This window comes from Thamnophis elegans, chromosome 4, assembly GCF_009769535.1.
Source record: "Thamnophis elegans isolate rThaEle1 chromosome 4, rThaEle1.pri, whole genome shotgun sequence".
Taxonomy (NCBI): domain Eukaryota; kingdom Metazoa; phylum Chordata; class Lepidosauria; order Squamata; family Colubridae; genus Thamnophis; species Thamnophis elegans.
The window spans coordinates 98,651,382-98,677,743 of NC_045544.1; the positions used below are offsets into that span (position 1 = coordinate 98,651,382).

Below are 26,362 nucleotides of genomic sequence, written 5' to 3' on the forward strand. Positions count from 1 at the left end.
TAGTATGGTGTGTGTGTGTCATTAAAAAAACAACCCAATCATATGCTACCCTAACTCAAACATGACAAAGTCTGTGCAGGATCATATTAACTTCAGTGGTTGTACTGTTTTTAAATGATACTACTGTGGTAACAGGGGAGCCTTACCTTGCTGATATATGTTATAGAATTTTCCATCCCACTGGGAATCAGGCAGATCGAACTCAGATGATACAGAGAAAGACAAAGGAGTTGTTTCTGGTACAAGAGTCTGGTACATAGAAAGTTGCAACTGGGTATCTGCTAAGTGAAAATGGCCTGTTGGTCTCTGTTCAAAACTGGTTTGGTTCTGGAAATCATGCTCTGAGAAGTTGTTTAAAATATTGGTGATGGTTTCTTCATCCACTGATATTTCTTTTGAAAAGTCAGTGGCTCTGTTAGCCCCCAAGTCCTGTCTTGCCGCTAGAGGGGCAGCCTCAGCAGGTTGTCCAGACCAGTGAACGCCAAGAGACTCCTGAGACCTTTGTTTGGTGTACTGAGAGAAGACTTCAGCCAGGGAATGGATTTGATCAGCTAGCATACTGATAGCCCATCTGTCTGAATCAGGGCTCACATTCATTGCTGGGAACAATCCTATAGATGGCCTTTCTGCAAATGAAGAAGAGTCTACAGAAAAGCTGCTGTCAGAGGAAAATGTGTATTCTGGTGAGGGGAGACCACCAGGGTTACAAGAGATCAACCTATCTTCTCTTTCTGGGCATGAGAGACACTTCTGCCCTTCAGCAGAAAGAAAGGGAAATCGGGCTTCTTGAGACAGCTCCACATTGACGGCTTCAGTCTTCATGCTAGGGTCAGTCATACTGATTGGAAATGGAGATTGAAGAGGAGCAGGAAGCATTTTTACATCAGAAGTCTCTAGAAGTTGAGAAGAAGAATATTCAAGTGCCCCTTCCCTGGCTAGACCTGGCTCTTGATGGAAAAAGTTGACTTCATATGGCTTCAATGGCTGCAGTGTGTTTCCAGAACAATAGCTTTGTTTGGAGAAAGTTGGAGAAACACCTCTGCGTGTGGAGTCTTGGTTCTGGATGTAGAGAGCTTCTTTGTCCCTGTGAAAATATAAACAGTTCCATGGAGTCCAGCATCGCTGGAAATCACTCACAGGCTTTGTCAGGCTAAATGTAGCTTTTATTTATCATATGTAAGAAAACTGAACTACAAGCTTCAGGGCATTTTCACAGCCCCAGATATCATTATGAACATTAATAATGCAGTATAGGAAGCAAAAGAAGCCATTTGGAAAACCAATGTAACACTGAGCTAATTCAGATTACAAACATAAGCAATGTGTCAGGAGAAAAATAAGGCGCCTGAAAATTAAATTCAAGCATCACTTGCAGAAAAGATTTTGATCTGATGTGACAGTTCCTTCGCAATTATAATTGTGTAGGGACAATTAACTGGGAGATTTAGAAACTCTAGTTTAAAAATGCCCGAGGAATATCAGGCTGAGAAAGCGTAGTCTACATTATTTAGAAAGCATTCTGATGGTTTGTATGAGACCTAGCAGAATCTGACTGATCGTAGAAAAACTAAATATGAATAGATTTAGTTATAGGAAATCACCATGAAATTGCAGGGTTGTAACTAGTTTCTCTCTCTCCCTCCCTCCCTCTCTCCCTATATCACTCCCCCCCCCATATTTCTCCCAATATCTGTCTCTGCCTCTCTCTCCATGGAGTCATCACAGATCAAACTAGGTTCATAGGAATTTTTCAGTCAATTAATATAGGCAACGGAGCGGCTGATAAAAATGGCCTTTTTGATATTAGATTCAATGAAGAATACGATTTGGAAAACTATGATACATAGAACTGCTTAATATGCTTATCTCTGATTTAAGTAGTGCTTGTCCTGTTTTTACAGACACTTGAGAAAAATCACTTCTTCTAGTTATTTTATCCAAGCTTTCCATATAAAAATCTTTCACACAAATAATGGTATTTGTGGTGGCATGTATTTCTGTGTTAGACTGAATGTCTCCAAATAGACATTTATGACTGCAGACCAGAAATCATAAATGTCTGCTTCCTTCAACAGAGCTATGGCTTATTTCACCCATTACTTCCATCAAGTACTATCCTATTTCTGCCTGATGCCTTCTTCCAGCAGAACTGAAAATGAAAAGAATCAGGAAAGGAGCAAATGCTTTAGTGGGGAATTTTTAGTAATCTATGACCTTATCATTCAATTATAGTCATCCTATACTTTGTCTAGAATGAGCCACAACTAACATATTCAAACTTTATGCTCAATTCAAAACCATGATTTACAAATGGTGTGTAAATCTCTATATCTTGCTAAGCCATCATGTGGTTTATTTATGGCTTAGTGGTGTCAGCTACTGTGCTTTGTAAATCATGGTTGAAGACTTCACACAAATATATGAAACCAGTCAACTGTGGGTTATTCAACAAACCATGGGGATTCACAGGATGACAAAGATTGCAGTAGTGGGTTCCTACCAGTTGAGACCAGTTTGCCTGAACTGGTAGTGCTGCCTACAGAGTGCGAACCGGTTCTCTCTTGGTTATACTTCAGAGGTGGGTTCCTAACGGTTCGGACCACTTGGTCCGAGTAGTAACTCTGCCAGACTTGCGCCCGAAATGGTTTTATTCTTGCGGCCGCCATCTTGATTTTCTGTTCTGCACATGCGCAGAACAGTCTTCATTGAAAAAATGATTTTTTTGTTTCTTTTCTAATGTGTACATGCGCAGACCCTTTTAGTTGCAAATGTGCACACATGTGGAACCTGTAGTAATGCCGGCAGGAACCCACCCGTTATATTTACCTTTATTCCAGCTTCTGAAGCCCAGCTGATCTGGGGCTGCAGCTTGAATTGCCTCTCCTCAGCTATTTTCCTTTTTTTCTGAGTAATTTTCGTTCCATTGTGCACGGGCACTCAGCAAACTGGTAGTAACGCTGGTAGGAACCCCCCACTGAATGATTGGATATTATGATGCAGGTGATTGATGCAGCCATTTCACTCTAAACATCTAGTAGCAGTCCACATGGCACATGTAACTCAACCACAAGTAGCTGAGTTTATGCAATATTCAACCCACAAATGAAACAAACACATTGTGGTTTAGCACAATGTGTGAACTCAGTCCTGGTTCTGAAGTACCTGTAAACATCACTTGAGCTGTCAATGTTTTTACCTGAGGATGTGGTTTGTGCAAGTGATCAGCTTTCCTTTTCCATTCTCCCTCAGTGCAGTGACTTGCACCCAGACCCAGCTCAGGTCCTTGCAGCGTAAACGTATGATTACATTCTGTTTGTGTTTCCCAGTGCTCTGCCCTGAAACTACAAACATGAAAAATGAATATCCAGCTATGCCATCTAAATGTAGCAAGATGAACCTAACATAACAGGAAGAAAGAAGAAAGCCTAGAGTCATGTTTCTCAAACTTGGCAACTTTAAGATGTGGGGACTTCAGCTCTCAGTATTCTTTATCCAATTCCTCAGCCAGGCTACTGGGAGTTGAAGTCCTCACATCTTAACTTGCAACACGAGTGAGATTCGAACAGCTTGACACAATGGTCAGATATGGGAGATTCCATTCTATACCCTACAATGAACGTCTCTGCATTTGTGGAGCAGCAGAGGTAGAAGGCCTGGCTCACATCCTATTTGATTGTTGCTTGTATAAGGGAGTGAGAGACAGGTACCTTGATCTATATACCAAACGAATGACCCATTGGGATCCCCATATCAAAGCAACTTGCCTTATGTGTGGCCAGAACCAGAAAATAACATTTAAAACAGCACAGTAAACAAAATGGTTCAGTTGAGCTCTGCATATGTGGAACTGATTGGGGTATTTTGCAGGGGTGACACTAAAATATAATTTTATCATATTTTATCTATATCTTAAATTATTGTATTCTATTCCAATTCCATTTTAAACTGTATTTTATTTCAATTCCATTTTAAATCGTATTTTATTCCAATTCCATTTTAAATAATATTTTATCAAATTTCATTTTAAATTGCTTTTATCAAATTTTAGTAATAATTTGTTTCTGGAATTTTGCACTTTGATATGGCCCAAGGGCTAATCAATAAAGACTCAATGTCTTAAAAGTTGCCAAGTTTGAGAAATATTAGCCAAGAGCAGTGATTCCCAATGTGGGGCCCATGTCCCACAGAAGGGCAATTTGATTTTTAAAGGGGCAATTTGAACTTTGTTTAAACCAAGTTAATGGCCTTTTAGGCTTCCTCTGTATGAGTAGAGTTCACTTTTTGAGTAAAGTGAGGATTATATGTCACGGGGGGGGGGGGGTTAAAGATGCTTACGTGGTGCATGGCCAAAAAACGGTTGGGAACCACTGGCCTAGAGCAATTCTTCAGAATGTTGAGATTGAATTAAACTACCAAAAATCCTTGCCTGTATGGCTAACCATCCTGGCCATATATAATGGGAGTCCAATATACTTGAAGATAACTGCCTGAGAAAGATTGCTGGTTTTATTATGTACTATTGCACAGCTAGCTTTGTTTTGTTTTTATAGAACCCATTCTATTATCAGCATTTTATTGGTCTCATGTACATGCTTTTAATTTGTAACCCATTCAGAAATGCTATTATTTATTTGTAAGATTTGTGTTTCCTTGGTGGTTTACAAATGTAATGAACAGAATAAAGGGACACTGTCCAATAGTTAACAAAGAATATGTTATTGAATAACGGTTCCCGCTGTCTTCAGATAATATGATAAATTATTAGGAATAATGGGATTTTTAATGGCCCATATAAAAACTGCTCTAAGTTGCTCATTGGAAATACTTATGATACAGCAGAAATGTGTAATCGTTTCTTTGCCAGACTCCAATGAAGGCTATTAAGTCTGTCTCAGATGCAGTACTCACTCAAGTTTTTGTGCATCTTTGCCCCTCTTTCAGTATCTTCAGGATGCAGGAGACAATACCAAGACTGACCAATTAATTCTTCTTTCTTATAACCAAGGTGATAAATAACACTGAATTGAGAAAAGAACACATATCACATAATTTAATAAATAATAGCCTTGTGATGTTTCTATTGTGAAATGGGCAATTATGATAGATAAACATCTAGTGTATATTTATTGTGGGAAAAGCTACTGCAGGTAGTCCTCGACGTATGACCACAATTGAGCCCAGAATTTATGTTGCTAAATTAGAAATTTGCTAAGTGGGTTTTGCCTCATTTTACAACTTTTCTTGTTAAGTGAATCACTGTAGTTGTTAAATTAGTAACATGGTTATTAAATGAATCTGGCTTTCTCATTGACTGCTTGTCAGAAGGGAATCATGTAACCCTGGGACACTGCTACTGTCATAAATAGGAACCAATTGCCAAGCATCCGTATTTTGATCACATGACAATGGGGATGCTGCAACAATTGTAAGTGGGAAAAACAGTCATAAATCACTTGTTTCAGTGCTGTTGTAGCTACGAACGGTCACTAAACAAACTGTTGTAAGTCAAGGATTACCTGTATTCAGAATAGAATTTCCAAGTCTTTACATGTAGTCCTTGACTTATGACCAGTCACTTAACACCCCCCACCCCCCATGAAATCACATAACCACACTTTGGGTGTTCAGCAACCAACCCTTATTTATAGCAATAGCACTTAGACTTATACACCGCTTCATAGTGCTTCACAGCCCAATCTAAGCAGTTTAGAAAGACAGTTTATTGCCCCCCAAAATCTGGGTCATTGTTTTACCGACCTCAGAAGGATGGAAGGCTGAGTCAACCTTGAGTTGATGAGAATCAAACTGCTGGCAGTTGGCAGAATTAGCCTGCACTGTTGCATTTTAACCACTGTGCCACGCTGGACCTTTATACCTATTTGCAATGCCCCCCATCATATAATTGCAATTTTCAAAGTTTTTGTCATTTTACTTCCAGTCTCCAACAAAAAAAAAAATCGGGTTTGCTTAACAACTGCTATTAAATAGGTCATAAAATTGGGTGTGATCACATGCTGACCTACTTTATAACCATCACAACGTATGAGTGAAATTGTGGGCTCAATTACGTACATAAATCAAGGATTACCTGTACTATATTTAGCCTTGATTCTATGGGTTTTACACTTCGTAATCATCATGTATTACCAGGTCTTCATGCTACAGAAAACTTTACCTGCTAATGAATGCAAGGTAAAATATAGGCAGATTTCCCTTTTCTGGACATTTGGCAATTTTATTCATATCATTTCCAGATAGATGTACAAACAAAAGCTTTGGCCTTACTTATCAGTCATTTCAGCAATCTTCATGTCTAATGTATGCTGGCTCTCGAAGGTGGAGTTCTGGGACATGTTGTCTCCTTCTTCAACCCCATGAAGGATGGGGGCACAGAAAGCAACAAAAGTCAGAGCAGGAGAGGTGGACGTCAACTGTGTGTCAAGTGGGAGGAATCTGCCTCTTATGACTATTGGGCGGTTCCTTCCATACTTAATCCGAAAGGCTCTTGAGGTACGCATTTCAATGATGAATTCAATTTCTGCAGAATAAAATGAAGAATAATAACTTGAACAGATTGAAATTTGCAATGCCGGATAAAGTGTAATCATGAAAACTGTCTTGTGATTTGTTTTTGATTTTAATGTGTTGCGTGAACTCAATCATAAGACCATTCAATAAACAAGTTACAACTTCGCATAAATTGTAAATGGAGCCTTTCCTCTCACATTCACGGTTGACAGCTTAAGAACGGGTTATGATATTTTTCTAATTAGCTTTAAATTTTACTATAATTCTATGCATCTCACTTTACTCACAATCTTTATAATTCTGGTTACTGAATTGCATACCTATATACAGTACACATTTCCCCAAGAAAAATGATACATTCAAAATCTTGGCCCAGATAAGAAAAAGTAATTACAGAAAGGTGTTGCTCCAAATTTTTGTTATTTTAAATTATTTACTATTCAAATTTATGTAGTCACCCATCTCATACAGTATATATGGCTCTGGATGAGATCATGCTGCAAATTAACACAACTTTTTTAAGGAAGCAAAAACCTGAAACAGAGGATTAATAGTTGTTAACTACAACACTAACTTAAGAGGAGAAACACTGCAAGTTATTTACAGGTCCCTTTTAACATTTTGCTTTTTCTATTATTGCTTGTATTATAATGCAGTACAAGGAAAAACATTTAAAATGCCTTCTTATTGCTCCAGCTGCAGTTGAAATCTCCCCTTTCTAACAGCATGACATTCTGATAGCCATAACGTTTTCTCTATAGAAAAATATAGAAATAAAATTTCCGAATGGGAGAATGGAGAAAATGTAGCAGATGTTTCCTCTTCCTTTGAACAAGACAACAACCCTAATTAATATTTGCCTCTCCTATAGACACCATGATTAAATATGGACCAGGTTTCTGCATTGGAAATAATACTGGTAGTTTAGCGTAGATGTGTTAACATACAATCATCAGAAGTTTTTTCAACTTGTAGGAAGAATATCCACCATTTTGCACACAGTAACAGGGCTGGGGCTGAGGAGATGATAATACAAGTAGAGATTTTGGTGCAACCTGTCCGTCAGATCTGTAAGTGCCCAACTGATAGGCAGTTTGCTCTAGAAGGTCTAGGAGTCTAACACTTTCTCAAGCAATCTGGACACTGCTGCTCCTCTCCTGATGCCATATATAGCATAAACCAAAATGGCCTTGGAGTAGGAGAGAAATAGGTTTGTTCACAGTAACCAAAAGCTGTCAAAAGGAGCTGGGAAGATTCCAATCCTTTCATCACCCCGATTGCAGCAGAAATAGCATTGAACGTGCATAAAGCTATATTGGTTTTGGGAGAAGGTGGCCTATTTCCATATCACATCAGTAAAACCTCAACATAACTGTCTTCTGCTGTAGGCTGGGAAGAAGAGCAAGCTGCATCTTTTAGATGTGTCTTTAAAGGATGAAGGCTCTTCAAGCAAAAATAGGGGTACAGTTTGTTGGACCAGATTAATTTAATAACCCTCCATACAATACACTACAGGGTTCTCAAAACTCCTAATATGATAAATGAACTAATATCCCACACTAGTGCTGGCTCAAGGATGTATGGCACTCCTAGACCATATCAACTTCCCTACCAGTGCAAAGACTTGCATTTTTAGAATGATTCAGAAGGAGAGGTGGCATTGGTTTTGATGCCCAACAACTGCTCACTGTTCACTATCCACTATGGCTTGTACTGGCAAACAAAGAGCAAAGCTCAGCTTTAACAGCACTTCAGCTTTGCCCATATAGGTAAAGCAGAACCCCCATGAAAATATATTCCCACTTATTTTAGGCAAAGCTACCACTGTCTTACACAAGCAAAGAAGGAAGCAGGGTTCAGTGTGAGTTAGTGATTCATCTTTAAATTGCTTGCCATTACCTAGAAATTAGGAATTCCAGTGCCAAGTCAAAATTATACATATTAGTGTAACATGCATATCAAGAACTGATGCAGCAGAAGCAGCATACGGATTGGCAATAGGCAATAAATGTTAGGCCAGCATTGTTTTTTTGCCAGCTCTAGAATAGATGGAGAGCATTTGAACTCAGTAATTAGGGAAAAATTCTATCAAAAAAAGATTCAGTTGCCCCCTAGCTGGAAAGATCTTTTGCCAACTCCTTCTTGTCCTCACCAGTGCCTGGATGCTGATGGGCAAAGAAGAGTTTTTCTTGCATGATCCGGCTTGCTGTGCTGTTCAAGAGGTCAAAGATGGAGTTGCCTTGTGCTAGGAGTTCTACCTAGAAAAAATATATTTGATAAAATACCTTATTTGCAATTATCTTTTGCTCTAAGAATGTCTTAGGAATAAATGCTATTTTAGTATGAAAATATGGTCCTGGAAGTTAGGCATTTTAAAAAGGATATTTGGATCCTGCAGGGTTCTAACAAAAGCTTCAGGGTTTTAAGCAAATGACGCTCTAACATTTAATAGTTGCTAAGAATAGCAAACGTAGTTTGCATTCTAAAAACTCAACCATTTGTGTTTAAAAGAATATTGAGCAGCTACGCTAGAAAGGTTTTTACATTCAGTCTTAAACTACTATTACATAAAATGGACTAGCAGCAGAATTGAAACTTCTATTATATTCCTGCCAAGTCTAATCTCTAAAGTCCATGATGAGTACAAGGCATTTTGGGGTGCCTCACCTTCTGTAATATTGATACTTACCACAGAAAACCCAAGGAAATATAGTACATTCTCAGAGACATAGGCCAATTTGCCCTTTGCAGTGAGAGCGAGAATGAACCCCGAAAGTGAATGCACCAGTTTTGGATCTACAGCAGCAGCAGCAGCAGCAAAAGGTGGTTCTTCGGATGTCATTTGATGTGAACCTGGGAAAACAAGAGAGAGGTACATGGGTTCTACACATCATTGAGTAAAGTTCTATATAGAAAACAGCAATGATTTCCTGTTCTCATATGCATTCAGTTTCACAGCTGCTACGATTGTTGGTCGAGCAGGGAAAAAATAGTCAGAAAAATGATTGAAGCCTGGGAATTGGGTCCCTTGTCAATCGATAGGAATGTTGATTTATTACCAGTTTATCAGGTACTTAGGAGTTGAGGGTGTGGCGCAGAGGTGGCTTGCAAATTCCGGTGCTACCGGTTTGCTTGTGCTTGTGCTTGTGCATGTGCGTGATACTTCTGTGCATTGCAGAAACATCTGGGCAGGTGGGCGGAGCCTCCTCCTGCCGCCACTACTATTTCGCCCGATCTGGGTTGAATTGGGAGCAACCCACCTCTGGTATGGCGGAACAAGGAAACAACAATGAAAAACTTAATAGTCAACCATCAACATGCCAATTAACAAGCAAAAGCTACACACATCCAGGAATCATATAAATATGATGCATAGAACAGACCAGTTCACATATCCTTGAGAGAGAGAAGTTCCCTGATGATGGGTTCCAGCAGGAGCCCGAAAGCTTGTAAAAATAAACCTTTGGTCCTGGTGACTGATACAAATTGGATCCTGCAATTGAATCAAGGAACTTGAAATCCTCTAACATAAATAAAGTGTACAAAATTCAGGATTCTTTACTCTGTATAATTGAAATTTCAAAGATTTTCACACCAGTTGTGTTCATAAAGTTGTAGCCACTGCATTGTCACCATAGCTATCGTATGATCATGATTTCTGATGCTCCCCAAAAGCAAAATCAATGGGGAACCTAACAGAAAGTTGCAATTCATTCCTGCTCCTACTCCCCCCCCCCCCCAGCCATGGTCATTTTGTTTCTCTGTTTAGGAAGGAAATTTCCCTGAAAGGATGAGTCAATAGGTCATCAGCTGTCTAGTCAGTTTTACTAATTGAACTATTACAGTGAATTTTTCTCCCACAGGAGCAGTGGTAATGAAGCAGATGCAATTCTGGCTTGTTTTCTGCCAGATGACCTCTTCCCTCATATTATACATAGGAAAAATCTTGTTTCAGGAGGTGCACTGAGCAAAACAGAGCCTGCTCATTTTTGAACATAATTGTGACAGAATATGAAGGTCATCATGCATTTCATTTTCTCTTTTTATCTAAGGATATTGCAAAAATATAGATACCAGAAGAATTTAAAATACAACCAAAGGAACGTTGGTTTATGCTCTGATCCTCAAAAGTAAAAAAAAAAATCAAAACAAAAGGGATAGAGAAAAAGCTCTGCAGGTAAAAGACACCTTTGGGGAAACAAGACATGATGGAAAATATGTAGGAGTTGATAATGCCAGCTGTTGCATGCAGCATGGCTGCTTTTTATGCCCTATTCTATGCTTTCTTTAAGCACAAAGAAGGATGCAAATTATACACAATGCAGATCCATGTTTGAAATTCATTGAATTTAAAAAAACAACAACCCAGCACCAAACATTAGTAACACATGGAATCAGATCTTTTCTCTATTTTCATTTCCTGATCATATATGCAGACATATTTAAATTGCAAGTGCAAACTTAGAGTACGTAGGATGTACATGTGATATTTGAATGACTGACTTAAAACCATAAAAAATAATAAAAATCCCACAATATTGGAATAGCAATGCTGCTCTGAAAAATATGTATGAAAAGTTTTAAACCTTCCAAAGGATTATAGCAGGAACATTTTTACTAGCCAAATGTTGCAAGTCATTTGGTTTGGCAGCCAGAAATCTGCACTCAACTGTAAAAGTAGTTGGAACTATGATGTAAAAGTGGAGCAAAAATAATAATAGCATGTTAAAAAAAAACTCTCCCTTTTAATTTTCTAGTCAGTGAAGCGTTTGAGGTATGGAATGGGTGAGGAATTCTCAGAGAATTGCTGAAGACTCAGTAGGCATACTTGCAATCCAGAGGCTACTAGTTGTTTCTCCCCAAGTCATATACATCCAATCCTAAGGTTAAGGTCTGGAATGAAGTATATTGTTTAAGTTAACCTCACATTTGTAACCCATAGAGCCCATAGATAAGTGCAGATTGGAGGCTCCTTCGCAAAACAGATGTAGAGGATAGAAATGTCCAGATGGAGACAGAGGAAGTACAGAGTAAAAACAGGCAAGAAGATGTTGTACAAGCAAAGGAGGGGTTAGATCACAACACAATGTCTAATATTGTGTCAACTGGGAAACCTACCCTCCCTCTTCCCCCACTGCAAATGCCGCTGTTAAGTTTGCATAATGTCAGGTTAACTGTATTCTTTTATAGCAGTAGCAAAGCATAAAGGGAGGGATTTGATTCCCAATGCAGTAGAAATACAAATCCCCTCAGTTTACAATAGCTGCAGTTTTATACAACTGCTTCAGTTATCAGTTATGATAAATGACAAGGAATCACAAGAAATCATAAGATTTAAAATGTTAGCATAGCTAGTATGGATAGATATTGATCCCATCAAAATAGTTAGATCCCAGGACATCTAATGTAGGCACGGTACTCTGGGATCTCTTTGGATCAGGTTGCATTCCCAGAAATAATAATAGTAGTCAAGTGATTGTGCTACAGATTAGTCATAGCTATTACTATACTTGGGGCGATATGTGGCAGGCAGAAAAGATTAGCATTCTAAAATAACATGCAGACTTACAGGCATTTGGGGGCAGAACGACCAAAGACATGGGGTGAAGTTTGAAGAAAATGCTTATCAAATTGTTGCTCCAAGAGAACTATAAAAGATGGTAGAATCAAGAAGCTAGATGATTTTGAAAGGATTTGGATGAAGTTTCAACTTGGATAAATGTGCATTCCTATATTTAAATATGCCCCCTCCCCCAAAAAACTTCACAAACACACACCCAAAGTGGAAGGAAACCTGTCTTGGAAACAGAAATGAAAAGGAGTGGGTATTTTAGGCACCTTCCTTATGCAAGAACTGTGCAATCTGAGATAATGAGCCATGGTGGCACAATGGTTAGAATGCAATGTACTTGTGACTAACTCTGCTGACTGCCAGCAGTTCGACCCTAACCAGGTCAAGTCTGACCCATCTTTCCATCCTTCCACAATCAGTAAAATGAGAGTGAACCCCCCCTCATTTTACTGGGTCTGTAAACCCCTTAGAGAGGACTGTAAAGCACTATGAAGTGGAATATAAGTCTAGGTGCTATTGCTACAGGTGTGGGTTCCTGCCAGTTCTAAGCTCTTCTATAGAGAAAGTTCCACAAATCTACCGTGCCTTTTAAAACCGGTTCCAGCTCCCTCCCCCCGCCCGTCCGCACCATGCTTGCCCCGCCTGCCGCTCACTGATTGGCTGGCTCACCAATCGCCTTGCCCGCCTCTAAGAGTCCTATCTAAACTTTAAAGTCTTAAAGCTGTCAAGTTTCAACATTGCTGGGGTTCTTTTTCTAAAGTGTTAGGGGTGCAAGGGTCTTGTAACTTGACAGCCTTAAGGCTTGCGTGCTTCAAATGCCAGTTTCTGAGCCAACATTTTGGTTGCTAAGCAAGAGCGTTGTTAAGTGATTTTCACCACATTTTACAAGATGGCTGAGTCCACCCAGTCACATGGCTGGCAAGCCACTCCCACTTGGCCACATGGCTGGCAAGCCACTCCCACCTGGTCACATGACCAGCAAGCCACTCCCACAAAGCAGGCCACACCTACAGAAGAGGTTCTAAAAAAAATTGAAACTCACCATTGTATTGCTAGTGCAGATTACATTGTGTGAAGCCAAGAGAAAACCATGTACAGTTTAGGGAACCTATAAGGTACATGCAAACCAAATCTGGATTGGTCAGCAGAAGATTTGACTACAAATGTCTCTGAACTTTTCTGACTTTCTGTGTCTGCAGGGGAACATTTTTAAATATAGATCTAAATTCTGCAGGAAATGGGATAGATTGAGACTCTTAAACAGAAATGGGAGAACTTTCTATTTTCAGGAGCAGTTATGACTATTTACCTGTAATTCCTAAAGGACATTCACATTCATCATAGTCAGTACTCCCTTCCATTCCCACAAACAAAATCAACACATGTCATGAACCCTTCACAATCTTAGCTATGTTTCTAAATACAGACTGGTAAACTGCTTCTGTGATTACTGGTCACATCTCGATTTATATCTCTATGTATGTGAAAAACTGTATAATATGACACGGGGTGTATTCCATTGAACATTAGTTTCTTCCTGCAATTTATCAAACTTTTATAGGAAAGTCAAATGATGTTTAGAGAAATGCAATTTGATCATGGCTAGTCAGCTGGCATTCATTAAACAAGTTACAGAAAGAGTTGGGATTTTTCTTTTACCAGAATTAAAAAGTTGAGTCTCTCGTATATGGAAGCAGACCAGAGCCATGGTGTGAAGGTATGAAAGTTGTTCCTTCTCTTGTTCTGAGATGGGCAGAAGAGACCGAAGAGTCTGCAGCTCCACATTGATCTGATCCCGACGAGCCTTGGAGGCACCTTTTGTTGACCTGCAAGAGTGCAAAGTATGAGCTATACACATTTGTTCCTCTCCTATTTCCAAACCTTTAAAATATGTTTCCTCATAGTAGATTAGAGAAACATTTCTTAATTTCAGAAGCTTTAAAATGTGTGGACTTCAATTCTCAGAATTCCAAATGCTGTTAAAGTTCACAGATCTTATAATTACTAAGATTCAGAAATACTGAATTAGACAGAGGATCTGATTTACACATAATCAACCTCTGCAGTTTTCACATTATGAACATGCACATAGTTCTAAAGTAAGAAGCACATTTATTTGAACATTATTCCATTCCTTTCTATGGATTTTGCTTTTTGGGATGATATGGTGATTAACTAATCTTATGACTGATACTTTGCCTGGTAACATAGGTCTCACATAACTATATTATTATGTGGAAATTAAGGGAGGAAATTCCAAACACATGTTTTCTATCTCAAAACTACGTTGTCATCTTTCAGTGATACATGGTTTCTTTTTTGGAGGTGTGTGGGTAAGTTGAGTCATTAAAAAGACAGAAAAGATAATGGGAAAAGTGGAGTAACTGTGTGTACATAGATAGAGGCATGTACACTCAAATCTTCATAACTTGGGAAGAGCTTTCAAGAGAAATATCTATCTTTATTTGGATCTAGTAAGGCTTTTATTTACCCTTGTCCATTTGCAATCTTCCCATGTGTTCAGTTTCCTAGCTTTTCAGTATGATTGAACAAACACAACCCATTGCCTCAGAAAACAGCAGGCATATAATTACTCCTTGGCTGCTATCATCAGCTGCTTGAGTTGCCTGTGTCATTGTACCTAATGATAAAGGTAACCCTGAAGTAATACTTAAAATGATCTTACCTTAGTTAATTTAATCAGAGTCAAACTGTAAATCAGAGCAGAATCAGCATGCTAAGAATTTTCGCACATATCTGCCAAATAAACGGCCAGTGCTAGCTGAGGAGGAGGTTTGGGGAATACAAAATTTAGAATGGGGACCTGGGATCAAAATGTTGGAATGTGCTCAGCAGCTCTATGTAAGCAAGGCTCATTAGCTTCAGCTTGGATGGCCAATGAAACAATGACAACCATCATCCTAAAACCTTTGGGTTTTAAAGCTGCTTTAGAGATAGGCCATGCCCTTACCATGTGTTTCTGTCACCAGGTATTATGAAAGCTCTGCCCATTAACAGACCTACTCTGGTGGGAAACAGTTTTTAATGATTGTATCCACTGTAATTGCCACATGCAAAAAAGAGCTTTTCAACAGCATCCTCAAGGGACTCACTAACATTTGAAATGTTCCATAGTCGGAGAACCCCAAATACTATTTAGCTGCGATCAGTTTGCTGCATGGCCTTAAGCAAGTCATCCAGCTTTCACAAATGAAACCAGGATGTTAATTATAACTCCTAATCTTTAAGTGTTGAAAAGTCTTTCCTTAAAATAAATATTCTGGTCACATCAAAGTGTGAAAGTCTTCTTTACCACTGTCCTAACAGCAGAATCTAATGCAGAAGTAACTCATTACATTAAATGGGACCTACTCTAAATTAAACATGTATCAAATTGCAGGTTCAGCACAGAGCTTTCAAAGCTTTTTTCTGTACCATCATAAAACATCTATTCTTGGAGGTGGACTTTTGCATGTGAAATGCCCTGTGCCCTAATTAAGCATTTCTAGCAAGCTCACAGTTTGTCAGTGAAGTTTAGTGCTCATTGGTAAGTTTTTTTTTTAATGGGGAGGGGAATGCTGTGATATGGGGAGAGTTTGAAGACTAGCAGTGCTGATCACTGGTTGCCATGAAGTCTTCGAAGGAACCACAGAGATGGAAATTATGAGTTGACAAAAGATAGTGAGGGAATTGCTGCCACAACATGTAGTTGTCGTTACTATGGATATAAAAAGGGATTCAATAAATTCATGAGAAAGACTGTCACTGGGTTTTAGTTGTGAGGTTTATTAGGGCTGTTTGTAAGGGTCTTCAGAGAGCAAATGCAGCACAAATAGTGCACATTTTTCCAGAATAAGGTTTCAGATTGGTTAGGGGACAGAGCGTGCCAGTTCACTTAATATAAGATTAGCTGGATTCATTAACACAATAAGCTGAGACCAAATAAAGCACCTTAGTATGATTCATAGACTCAAATCGTCTTTTCCCCAGGCAGTTGCTGCCATGGATGTGATGGCAAAGTTCTCCCATTACGATTCTTACTGACTGGTCTTGCGTGACATGCTCATGCTGAAGTTAACACAATTTACTCAATTTGCCCAATTTTCAGGGTTTTGTGCATTGAATTCATTGCCTTATTTATAGTTTAGCACATCATGTGAACACAGCTAATAAGCCATTCAGTCATTCTGGATTGACTGAAGAGCAGTCAGGGAAGAGCAGATGAAGATGAGTTCAATAGAAGAAAGAGAATAAGAGTTTTGAATTGCTTTCCTCCCTTGTGTCCACATAAAACTATACCAGCATGGATTTTTCTGTCCCATTGTTGATCCCTATCCCGCCAAGTTTGGCTTTCTTACAATCATTGACCACTCCATCTACTGGAGGGATCTATTCTACTCTGTTATCTAGCTGTTCCATCTATTCACCCCACTGTTGGTTTCTTGTTGTAGGCATCTGACTTCATTCCAAGTAATGACTGGAAGATGCTAACAGACGTACATCTTGAGGCTGTTGTCAAGGAACGGAAGAATAAAGGAGAAATGCTACTTTAACAGGAGCACAACAAAGAATGACACAGGACTATCTTACTCAGGCTGGGCCTGATGCAAAGGTAGCATTTATTATTATTGGATTTATACCTGCTGCAAACAGAAATATCCTCAGAGGTTTACAATATATCCATCAATATGCAGCAAAACAAAGTAAATTAAAAACAAAAAGGCAATTAAATCAACCCTTACTCACATATATCTATAAACTGATGGCATCCATGTCTCAAAGGCTCTTCAGAGTATCTCTATTTTTAATAGCTTGCAGAGTCAGCCAGCACCTTGGGGGCTGATCTAATTAGGTGGGGAGGGGGTGGCTAAAGTGCAGCTTTAAGAGAACACAGCAAAAAACAAACAAGCTTCAAAATGTTGCCAGGGCATTCTTGCTGTAGAGTGAGCTACAATAAAAAATATAGTTGGCTTAGTGTGATGTATGAAGCCAGGCAATTTGCCTGGTGTTCTTAAGGTTTTAGCAAATTAGGAATCAAGGCAGTGAGCACTACAGGATTTTCTTGGCGATGAGATCCAGTCATTTGCTGCACTTCATCTGAAAGCTGGAAAACTGGTCAAGCTGGAAACAGCAGCATGGCAGTTGATGTGAAAGGAGTCTGACAAACGAGGGAACTAGGCACAAAGGAGGACAAAAGGAATCCCAAGCTTTTCATGAATGAGCTGGACAATTTGCAGCTTTCATACAGAGCTCAGAAAAAGGCCACCATCTGCTACCTACCTTTTATCTATATGCAGACTAAAAGCACAGGAGGCCTGCCTGTCTCTTATTGTCTAGTCATCCCCAATTCCATTGAGGAAACATTCCTCCAGGTGTAAGCTAGCACTGGATTTTCAGAAAGCCAAATATTCATTATTTTCTCTACAAATTCTCTTTGTAAGGCAACACTTTAAAAAAAAACTTAGAAAATGGTGATTAATAAATAAATGACAGCAGCAAAGAATTTTGGAAACAAGAAAAGGAGCAGACTGATTTGAGAGGATTTGACGTTATCCAAAACAAGCCACTCTGTGGGAAAATTCAGTATGCAACACACCATTGTAGCTTATGTTCCCATGACAACCATCATGCAGCCATTAATTTGTGTAAGGAATTGAAGGTAAAGAACTTAAAGTATCAAAAGAACTTGTAAGGTTTAATAAGCTCAGCTTTACAGCCAGCTGCTTTTTTGTTGTTGTTGTTAAATAAAAGATGTGGTGAGCCTAAGTCCAGTTGTATTTAATCCAAAGTGCTCATTGTGCATCACTAAATTAATCCAAGTCCTTGCTGGGGTCTGGGTCACACTGCAAATTATTATCATCATAAGCCTGAAGGCAAGTACCTCTACTCTGTCACAGATAACCAGAACTTCATGTATTTGAGGTGCTTTAAAAGTAATTGTTGATGATGCTAATATGTAACCAAAACTCAATTCCAATTAGTCAGTCAATTTTCTACCCCGAGGATATTCCCTTTAGTAGTCACTAGAGGTCTGACCAGTCCCATGTTATTGCTTCTGGATTGTCTATTTCCGCCCATAACTTTTCCTCATGGCAACCCACAGCTTATAAAGCAACTGCATTCTGCCAGTTTCATGGGTGAGAAATTCTGGGAGTTGAAGTCTACACATCTTAAAGTCACCAGACTGAGTAACTGTCAGCTTCTGCCTTGCTGTTGCTTCAGCTGCCATGAAACGGGAAGGGGGGGGGGGGCTGGTATTTGGGAGGGGATAATTGATGTGCTGGAGGAATGTTCTAGGATGTACCAGATATTGGGATTGCGCATGCGTGAGTGTTCCCGCCTGCATCAACGGCCTCGACATTCCATCTTTGGCCTGTCTTTTTGAAGTTATCTCACACCTGACACTTGAAGGACTTATGATTGGCCTGGAGCTATGATCTTAAGGGGTGGGGAATGGGCTATTCTATATATCAATCGCTTTCGCGCCTTATTAAGTAGACTTTGCTTCGCAACTGCTTGCTTACCATTTATAATTAGTAAAAGTACTTTGAATTTCCAACTCATGGAGTCTCTTAGTTTTCTTTCCTAATTATGGAATGGAGTAACGCTGACAAGAAGCAAAGTCTACTTTAAACCCTTTCCAGGAGATTTACGTCTACCGTGAAGGGAGATATGTCTTCACCGATCAGAGATACGGAAGGGGCCGTTAGCGGCGTGGATTCCAGCGAAGCCGGACCTCCCGAACTTTCGCTTCACGAGCCAGAGGGCCCCGACCTATCACTTCATGAAGATTTATTTCAACTGCAAATTTCCAGCCAGCCGGACCTTCCTCCCCCTCGATGGTCTACTTCGGTCGGGCAAAGAGAAGAAGAGGTGAGCTGGAATGCAGGGATCACTCAAAGGCAACCCCGACAACCAGCGCTGGAGACTGGAGCTGTGAGAAAACCCCAGAGGAGTGAATTACCTGATTATTGGGGTCAAAGGTATTTTGGGGAAAGAAGGGGGGAAGATGAAAGAGACTGGAGAAGCTGGCGTCAACAAACTCCACGCGCGCCTTCACCCCCTCCCCCTAGGCCTGCTTCACCCCCTGTGGCTAGAGGCTTTGCTGGACCCGGGGCCCCTCCTCCCCGACGGCACCGAATGGCAAAAATCCCTCCCCTGCCTGTGCGTTTCAACGGTGATTCTGCTACCCTGGCCTCTTTCATTATGCAGGTCTTTAATTATATGGAGATTTATGGCCGTGATTTTGAAACTGATGGCATGAGAGTCCGGATGGTTCTCTTATCTTTAGATGCTGAAGCTGCCACGTGGTCCACGGCTTTGCATATGTCTGGTTCTCCCCTCTTGGGAGATTTCAACCGCTTTATGGAGGCTTTCCGCCAACGCTTTGATGACCCTTTGACAGAGAAACGAAGCAAATTGAAATTTATAACCCTTGAGCAAGACGATAGACCTGTTGCCCAATACATCCAGGAATTTCAATGTCTGTCGCAATACATGAGAGGGTGGGGGGAGGATGCACTCCTGGACAAATTTGCTTCGGGGTTAGATGAAGACATTTACCAGCAATGTGTCAATCGTAACCTGCCCAGGCGTTTGGTCACTTGGTTTGAACATGCTGCAGACGCTGAGCTCGACCTCACCAGGCTCCGTTATGCCAAAGAAGAAAGAAAGAAGCGAAAGGAGAAAGCTGCGAAGTCTTCTCCCCCTCCTGCCAGGAAATCCCTCTTCAAACGATGGGGGGAAGGGAGGCGGCCCCCTTCAGGCCTCTCCAGACCGTTAACCTGCTTCCGTTGCGGTAAATTGGGGCACACCGCCCCCGAATGTCGTGCTAAATTGCCCATCTCTGCTCAACCCCCTCCCAAACGTGAGGAAAAGTCTGGCAGAGTCTCAGAGAAGAAGAAAAAAGAAACTGCCTTCGCTGTGGACAACAAACCCCCTCCTTTCGCCCAGCCATTAGAGGGAGACGCGGACGCCAACTCCTCTTCTTCTGAAGATTCCAATGATGACACATCGCCTCACTGGGTGAGTTCAAACAAAGGGCCCCTGCTAATCCCCATTGAGTTAAAAGTACCCCCCCAGGGACCACCTGCCACCCTTCTGGCCTTGCTCGACTCCGGCTGTTCCCGATCCATGATCAATCCGGCCATGGTGGAAAAATTGGGCCTCAAATTGCGCACTTTGAAAACCCCAATTGTGTTTTGCCAAATAGACGGCTCTATTGCAGGGGGGGGGGGGCGCGCCCATTTTTTTACTGAGCCTTTGGAAATGAAAATGGGTACCCATACTGAACTAATTTCCTTTGTGGTCGCGCCTGGCATGGACAGGCCACTCATTTTGGGCATCCCCTGGCTCCGGAAGTGGAACCCTCACATAAATTGGCGCACAGGCCGCTTACGCGTCCGCTCCAGGGTGCCTCCAGTGGGGGAGGACTCTCCTGAACAACCTGTAACTGACATTCCTGAAGTGGCCGCTAGAGGGCAGGAGAGAATTGCAGGAGAGGAGAAAATTCCGAAAGAGTATTGGGATCTTAAGGAAGTCTTCAGCGAAAAATCTTCAGACAATCTACCCCCCCACAGGCCTACTGACTGCTCCATAGACATTTTACCTGGGGTTAAGCTCCCTAAACCCCAGATCTACTCCATGTCTCCCAGGGAAATGGAGGAAATGCGTTCTTTCATTGACAAAAATTTGAAACGTGGTTTCATTGAACCGGCTCGCCCCAAAGTGGCTGCCCCTGTACTTTTTCGTGAAAAAAAAGATGGCTCTCTTCGTCTATGCTGTAATTTTAAAAATCTTAACGCTGTATCAACTCAGAACCTCTACCCCCTCCCGTTGATGAAAGACTTATTGGCACAGCTGGGGAAGGGCCGCATCTTTACTAAATTGGACCTCCGGGAAGCTTACTATAGGGTCCGCATAAAAGAAGGAGACGAATGGAAGACTGCTTTCAACTGCCCTCTTGGTTGTTTCCAGTTCCGGGTTATGCCTTTTGGCCTACAGGGGGCTCCTGCTGTTTTCATGCAACTTATTAATGAGATCTTGCACGATCACCTGTATAAAGGAGTTATCGTATATTTGGACGATATCCTTATCTATACTCGCACATATGACCAACACGTCGCTCTGGTGCGCACTGTTTTGAAAAAACTACGTGCCGCTGACCTCTATGCCAAATTGTCTAAATGTGAGTTTCGCCAAACTAAAATTGACTATCTTGGCTATCGCATCTCACCAGATGGCATTGAGATGGACCCTGAGAAAGTGAGGGCGGTCACTGAATGGGACGCACCCAAAACTCGTAAACAATTGCAAAAATTTTTGGGTTTCGCTAATTTTTACCGTCAATTCATTCCCTCTTTTGCTAAGATTGCTCTTCCTATTACTAATTTGCTCAAGACTAAGGGCGATCCAAAACCTAAACCTAATAGGCCTTTGGACTGGAACATGGAATGTCAGGCGGCATTCGAGAAACTTAAACGCCTTTTTGCCGCTGAACCAGTACTTAAGCATCCTGACCTAGACCGGCCTTTCGTCGTCCAGGCTGATGCCAGTGATGTCGCCGTAGGGGCCATTCTGCTGCAAACCAACGACCAAGGTAACCTGCAACCTTGCGCGTACACCTCCCGAAAGCTCACTGACACGGAGAGACGTTGGGCGGTTTGGGAAAAGGAGGCTTTCGCGGTCCGTTGGGCCCTGGCTACGTGGCACCATTTCCTAGAGGGCGCGAAACACCCATTTGAGGTGTGGACTGACCACAAGAACCTGGAAGCGTTGCGGACGCCTCGTCGTCTCTCCCCCAAACAAATGCGATGGGCCCAATATTTCAACCGTTTCAATTTCACTCTAAAGAATATCCCGGGAGGGAAGAACTTCATGGCGGATGCTTTGTCCAGATTACCTCAATATAATTGCTCTAAACTGACTATCGTCCAACCACTCCTGGCAGCTCCGGTACTCACACGTCAACAGACCCAGGCACAGAGAGAGGTGCCTCATGATCTACTTTCTGACCTTAAAAAAGCTCTTGCTCACGACGACTGGTTCCTGAACCATCGTGACGAGTGCACCATGAGGGACGATCTACCGTGGATTGGTGCTAAATTATACATCCCCGCGTCCCTCCGCCTCGTGGTCCTTCGCCGCGCTCATGACTCCAGATTGGCGGGTCATTTTGGATTCGTAAAAACTTTACATCTCGTGAAGTGACAATTCTGGTGGCCCTCTTTAAAAAAGGACATTGAACTTTATGTGGCTAGTTGCCCCATTTGCGCTGCCGCCAAGAAACCACCTGGGAAACCGCAAGGACTGCTCCAGTCCGTCGCTCGCCCAGTTGCCCCTTGGAAGGAGATTTCTATGGACTTTATTGTTGAGCTTCCCGAAAGCCAGGGGCATACCGTTATATGGGTGGTCACTGATTTGTTTTCCAAGCAAGTTCATTTCGTGCCTTGTCACAAAATTCCTTCCGCCAAGGCATTGGCTAAACTGTTCATTTCCCACATCTACCGTTTGCATGGAGTGCCCGACCGTATTATCTCCGATCGGGGGGTCCAATTTACATCTAAATTTTGGAAGGAATTTCTCAAGCACATCGGCTCCACCCAGGGCCTTAGCTCCGCCTACCATCCTCAGACTAATGGCGGCTGTGAACGTACAAATTCTGTTCTTGAGCAATATTTACGTTGCTTCATCAATTATCAACAAGACGATTGGGTGGACTTGTTACCACATGCTGAAGTGGCCTACAACAACTCGGTTCACTCCAGCACGGGGTTCACCCCTTTTCGGGTCGTTTACGGTCAAGATTTTGTTCCTATTCCCGAATTGCCTAGTGACCAACCGCAAGTCCCTTCAATTGCGGACTGGAGTGAACGCCTCAGTCACATTTGGGCGTTGACCCTTTCCACTTTGGACGCTGCTCATAAAGCCCATAAGAAGCAAGCAGATAAAAAACGCACTCAGCCCTATGAATACCGCCCTGGGGATTTGGTATATTTGTCCACAAAATTCCTGCACACTACGCAGAAGTCAAAGAAATTGGGGCCCAAATATGTTGGCCCTTTCCCTATTGTAAAGGTCATCAATCCTGTTTCTGTTCGTTTACAATTGCCAAAACACCTCAACCGCATCCACCCGGTTTTCCACATCAACCTCATCAAACCTGTTCGGGTTTCCCACTTGCGCCCCCCAGATGAACCTCCGCCTACTCCGTTACTAGTGGATGGGGAACATCATTTTGAAGTTCGTGCCATTCTTGATTCCCGCAAACACCGTAATCGCATCCAATACCTAGTGGCTTGGAAACATTTTCCTCCCTCCCACACTGAATGGGTTGATAAATCCCATGTTCGAGCTCCCCGTTTACTTCGTGACTTTTATGCTGCTTATCCCGACAAGCCTTGACTTTCTTTTTCCCCCTCCCTCTTTTTTTTGTGTTTGTCATTTGTCTGTTTCGTTTCTTTTTTTTTTACAGGCCTAACAGCCTTTTTTCCGGGGGACGGCCGGATGTCAGCTTCTGCCTTGCTGTTGCTTCAGCTGCCATGAAACGGGAAGGGGGGGGGCTGGTATTTGGGAGGGGATAATTGATGTGCTGGAGGAATGTTCTAGGATGTACCAGATATTGGGATTGCGCATGCGTGAGTGTTCCCGCCTGCATCAACGGCCTCGACATTCCATCTTTGGCCTGTCTTTTTGAAGTTATCTCACACCTGACACTTGAAGGACTTATGATTGGCCTGGAGCTATGATCCTAAGGGGTGGGGAATGGGCTATTCTATATATCAATCGCTTTCGCGCCTTATTAAGTAGACTTTGCTTCGCAACTGCTTGCTTACCATTTATAATTAGTAAAAGTACTTTGAATTTCCAACTCATGGAGTCTCTTAGTTTTCTTTCCTAATTATGGAATGGAGTAACGCTGACAGTAACACTGCCCTAAAAAGTGAAGCCACTATAACTGAAGTTTCTCTGCTCTTCATCTGGCATTCAGTGCTCGGCATGCCTCTGCCTTTCAGAAGAGGAAGCAATTGATTTGCAGAGGCTCTGGAACAGCTGTGCTAATCCTATAAAGCTGTTATGAGCCGTGTTTATTTAGTGGGCATAAAAATCTGGCCACTGAAGAAATCCTAGCAACAACAGTGCCTGGTTTAGTAAGAAGAGAATTTTCTACCATGATCCTATAAAGGTTTACTTTGAAGAAGGTCCTATTGCATTTAATGAGACTTACTGTCAAGGCTGCACCATAGACTCTTAGCTGATTGGTTGAGCTATTACATTTCCATACACCTGCCATACAACAACATATTAGATCCAATAGGCAAGAAATACTTTGACTTTATGCAATATATGCAGGATTGATGAAGTGTACTTTACCTTCTAATTAGCATCAGAATTCTGTTTTCCTCACAGAGATTAGAATGCCTACTTTATGACAGTGTATGCTATTTGGGAATATATATCTATTTTCCGTAGTCTAGATTAGATTATTACAATGCTCTCAGGTAGAAAACACCCTTTTAAAAGATCCCAAATATGACAGTAGGTACAGAATGGTAGGCTTCAAGATGCAGCAATTCTGGTCTCATTTCTCCTTCAGTTGCACTGAGTGCTAATGCACATTTTATAGAAGGTTGCTCTTTAAAGTCCTAAATAATTCTAGTTGTTTTAAGTGGTTGCTGACCCTCTAGGAACCCGACTAGTCTTAATGAAAAGTATTGAACCATGTCCATGCAGTCTGCATATTAATTTCCAGCAAAGTAATTCTTTGCTTGTGTTAATTCTGTAATATTCAAAGTTATTGGTTTTCCAAAAGCATTAATACTGTGCCTTTGATTCCCAGTTGCAAGGAAGCAAAGTAATAAAAAATTACTACCCTCATATTCTGATTGTGGGCAGCTAAAGGCATCAAAGAAGTGGGTTTTGAGGAAACGGGATATGGCAGGATATCCTGAATAAGAAGCATTCTGAATATATTTTATTTTAAAAAGTTGTATGGTGGTTGACCCGCAGTTGTCCACCCAAAGTGGACAGATAATTGCATTTAACAAACTGATATAAACAAAAATTTAAATATATAATTTATGACTCATTATAAGGACTGTCTATTCTATGTGGTCACTAAGAGCTGTCAGTAACCTGATAGCGTATAGCTAGTTTTTATGGTATTTAATTGTCTCCTGATAATATTCTACTATCCAAAAATAATGATAAAAATCAATTTAAAGAGAATGATATGTCAAAGGTAATGGCAAATACGGAAAAATAAATAAATAATAGAATTACAGCACCCCAAAATTAAGCAAATATTTTTTTAAAAATGGAGATGCTACACTTAATGGAACTATTAAGAATAAAATATCTAAGTAAATGAAAATATATTCACTTATATTTGAAATCACAGAGACTCTAAAAAACGAGTTAAAAAGTGAAATGAGAAGGAGGGTAATGAAACAACTGCTTGAAATATGGTACATGCATCTACTCCAACTTTGTGCCCTTTAAATGTGATGGAACTCAATTGGCTCATGATCTTGGCAAAAGGAGAGTGTTGGGGAATATTCTACGAAGGCTGTTGCCATGATTGAAAAAGTTACTTCTTCCAATTAAAAGGAGTAATAGAAACACTGAAGAGTAGGGCCTCTGAAGATGATTTTAAGATATAGTTGAAAAAGACACTTCTCTGAGTAAATTGGTCTTGGAAACAATGGATGTCCTGTCTACTTAGCAACACAGCAGCTCTGTTTTAGACCAACTAATAGTAATAGAAGCATTGCAAACCATTGCCCCTAGGAACAGTACATGACAATGGCACCAAGATTCACTATGTTCATACTGTTTCATTGTCTCCAAAATGTAATATTTGAACCCAGTGGAGGATCTTGCAACAAGCATCTTTCCCCTCTTCTAAACCCCAGTGGAAAGAAAGGATTGCACGATCATCTCACTGACCTGAAAGGCCTTGGAGTACAAATCTTCTTCCTAGGAACATATATAGGAGCAGAAACCTTGCCTTCTCGCCTTCTGACTGGCTTGTTGCAGTTTTCACACAAGATGCTCATAGTTCTGCAAAAGTACAGAAATTATTGAAGCAAATGAGAATAATTAGACTGCCCAAAAGAAAGCCACAATCTTCATGGTTGGAATAGCATTTCAAATTATGTATGTACTCAGATGTTGAGCCTCCCCTAATTTGCAGTCTCACCCATCCATTGGTGTGACCACTAGTTAGGGAGGATTGCAACTGTTGTCCAGCACATCTGGGTA

The 26,362-nt window shown here is 41.0% G+C and overlaps 1 protein-coding gene across 1 annotated transcript; it reads right to left on the reverse strand.

Annotated features, from left to right (window-relative positions):
* On the reverse strand, positions 1-26,157 carry LOC116507529 (neuronal PAS domain-containing protein 4-like). Its single transcript, XM_032215733.1, has 8 exons — positions 26,048-26,157; positions 13,760-13,926; positions 9,218-9,381; positions 8,681-8,786; positions 6,286-6,538; positions 4,909-5,018; positions 3,197-3,335; positions 1-1,084 (listed from the first exon to the last, which is right to left on the reverse strand). The coding sequence occupies exons 1-8, from the start codon at positions 26,155-26,157 to the stop codon at positions 121-123; spliced, it is 2,013 nt and encodes a 670-aa protein (XP_032071624.1). The 3' UTR covers positions 1-120.
* Between the last annotated feature and the right edge of the window lie 205 nt (positions 26,158-26,362).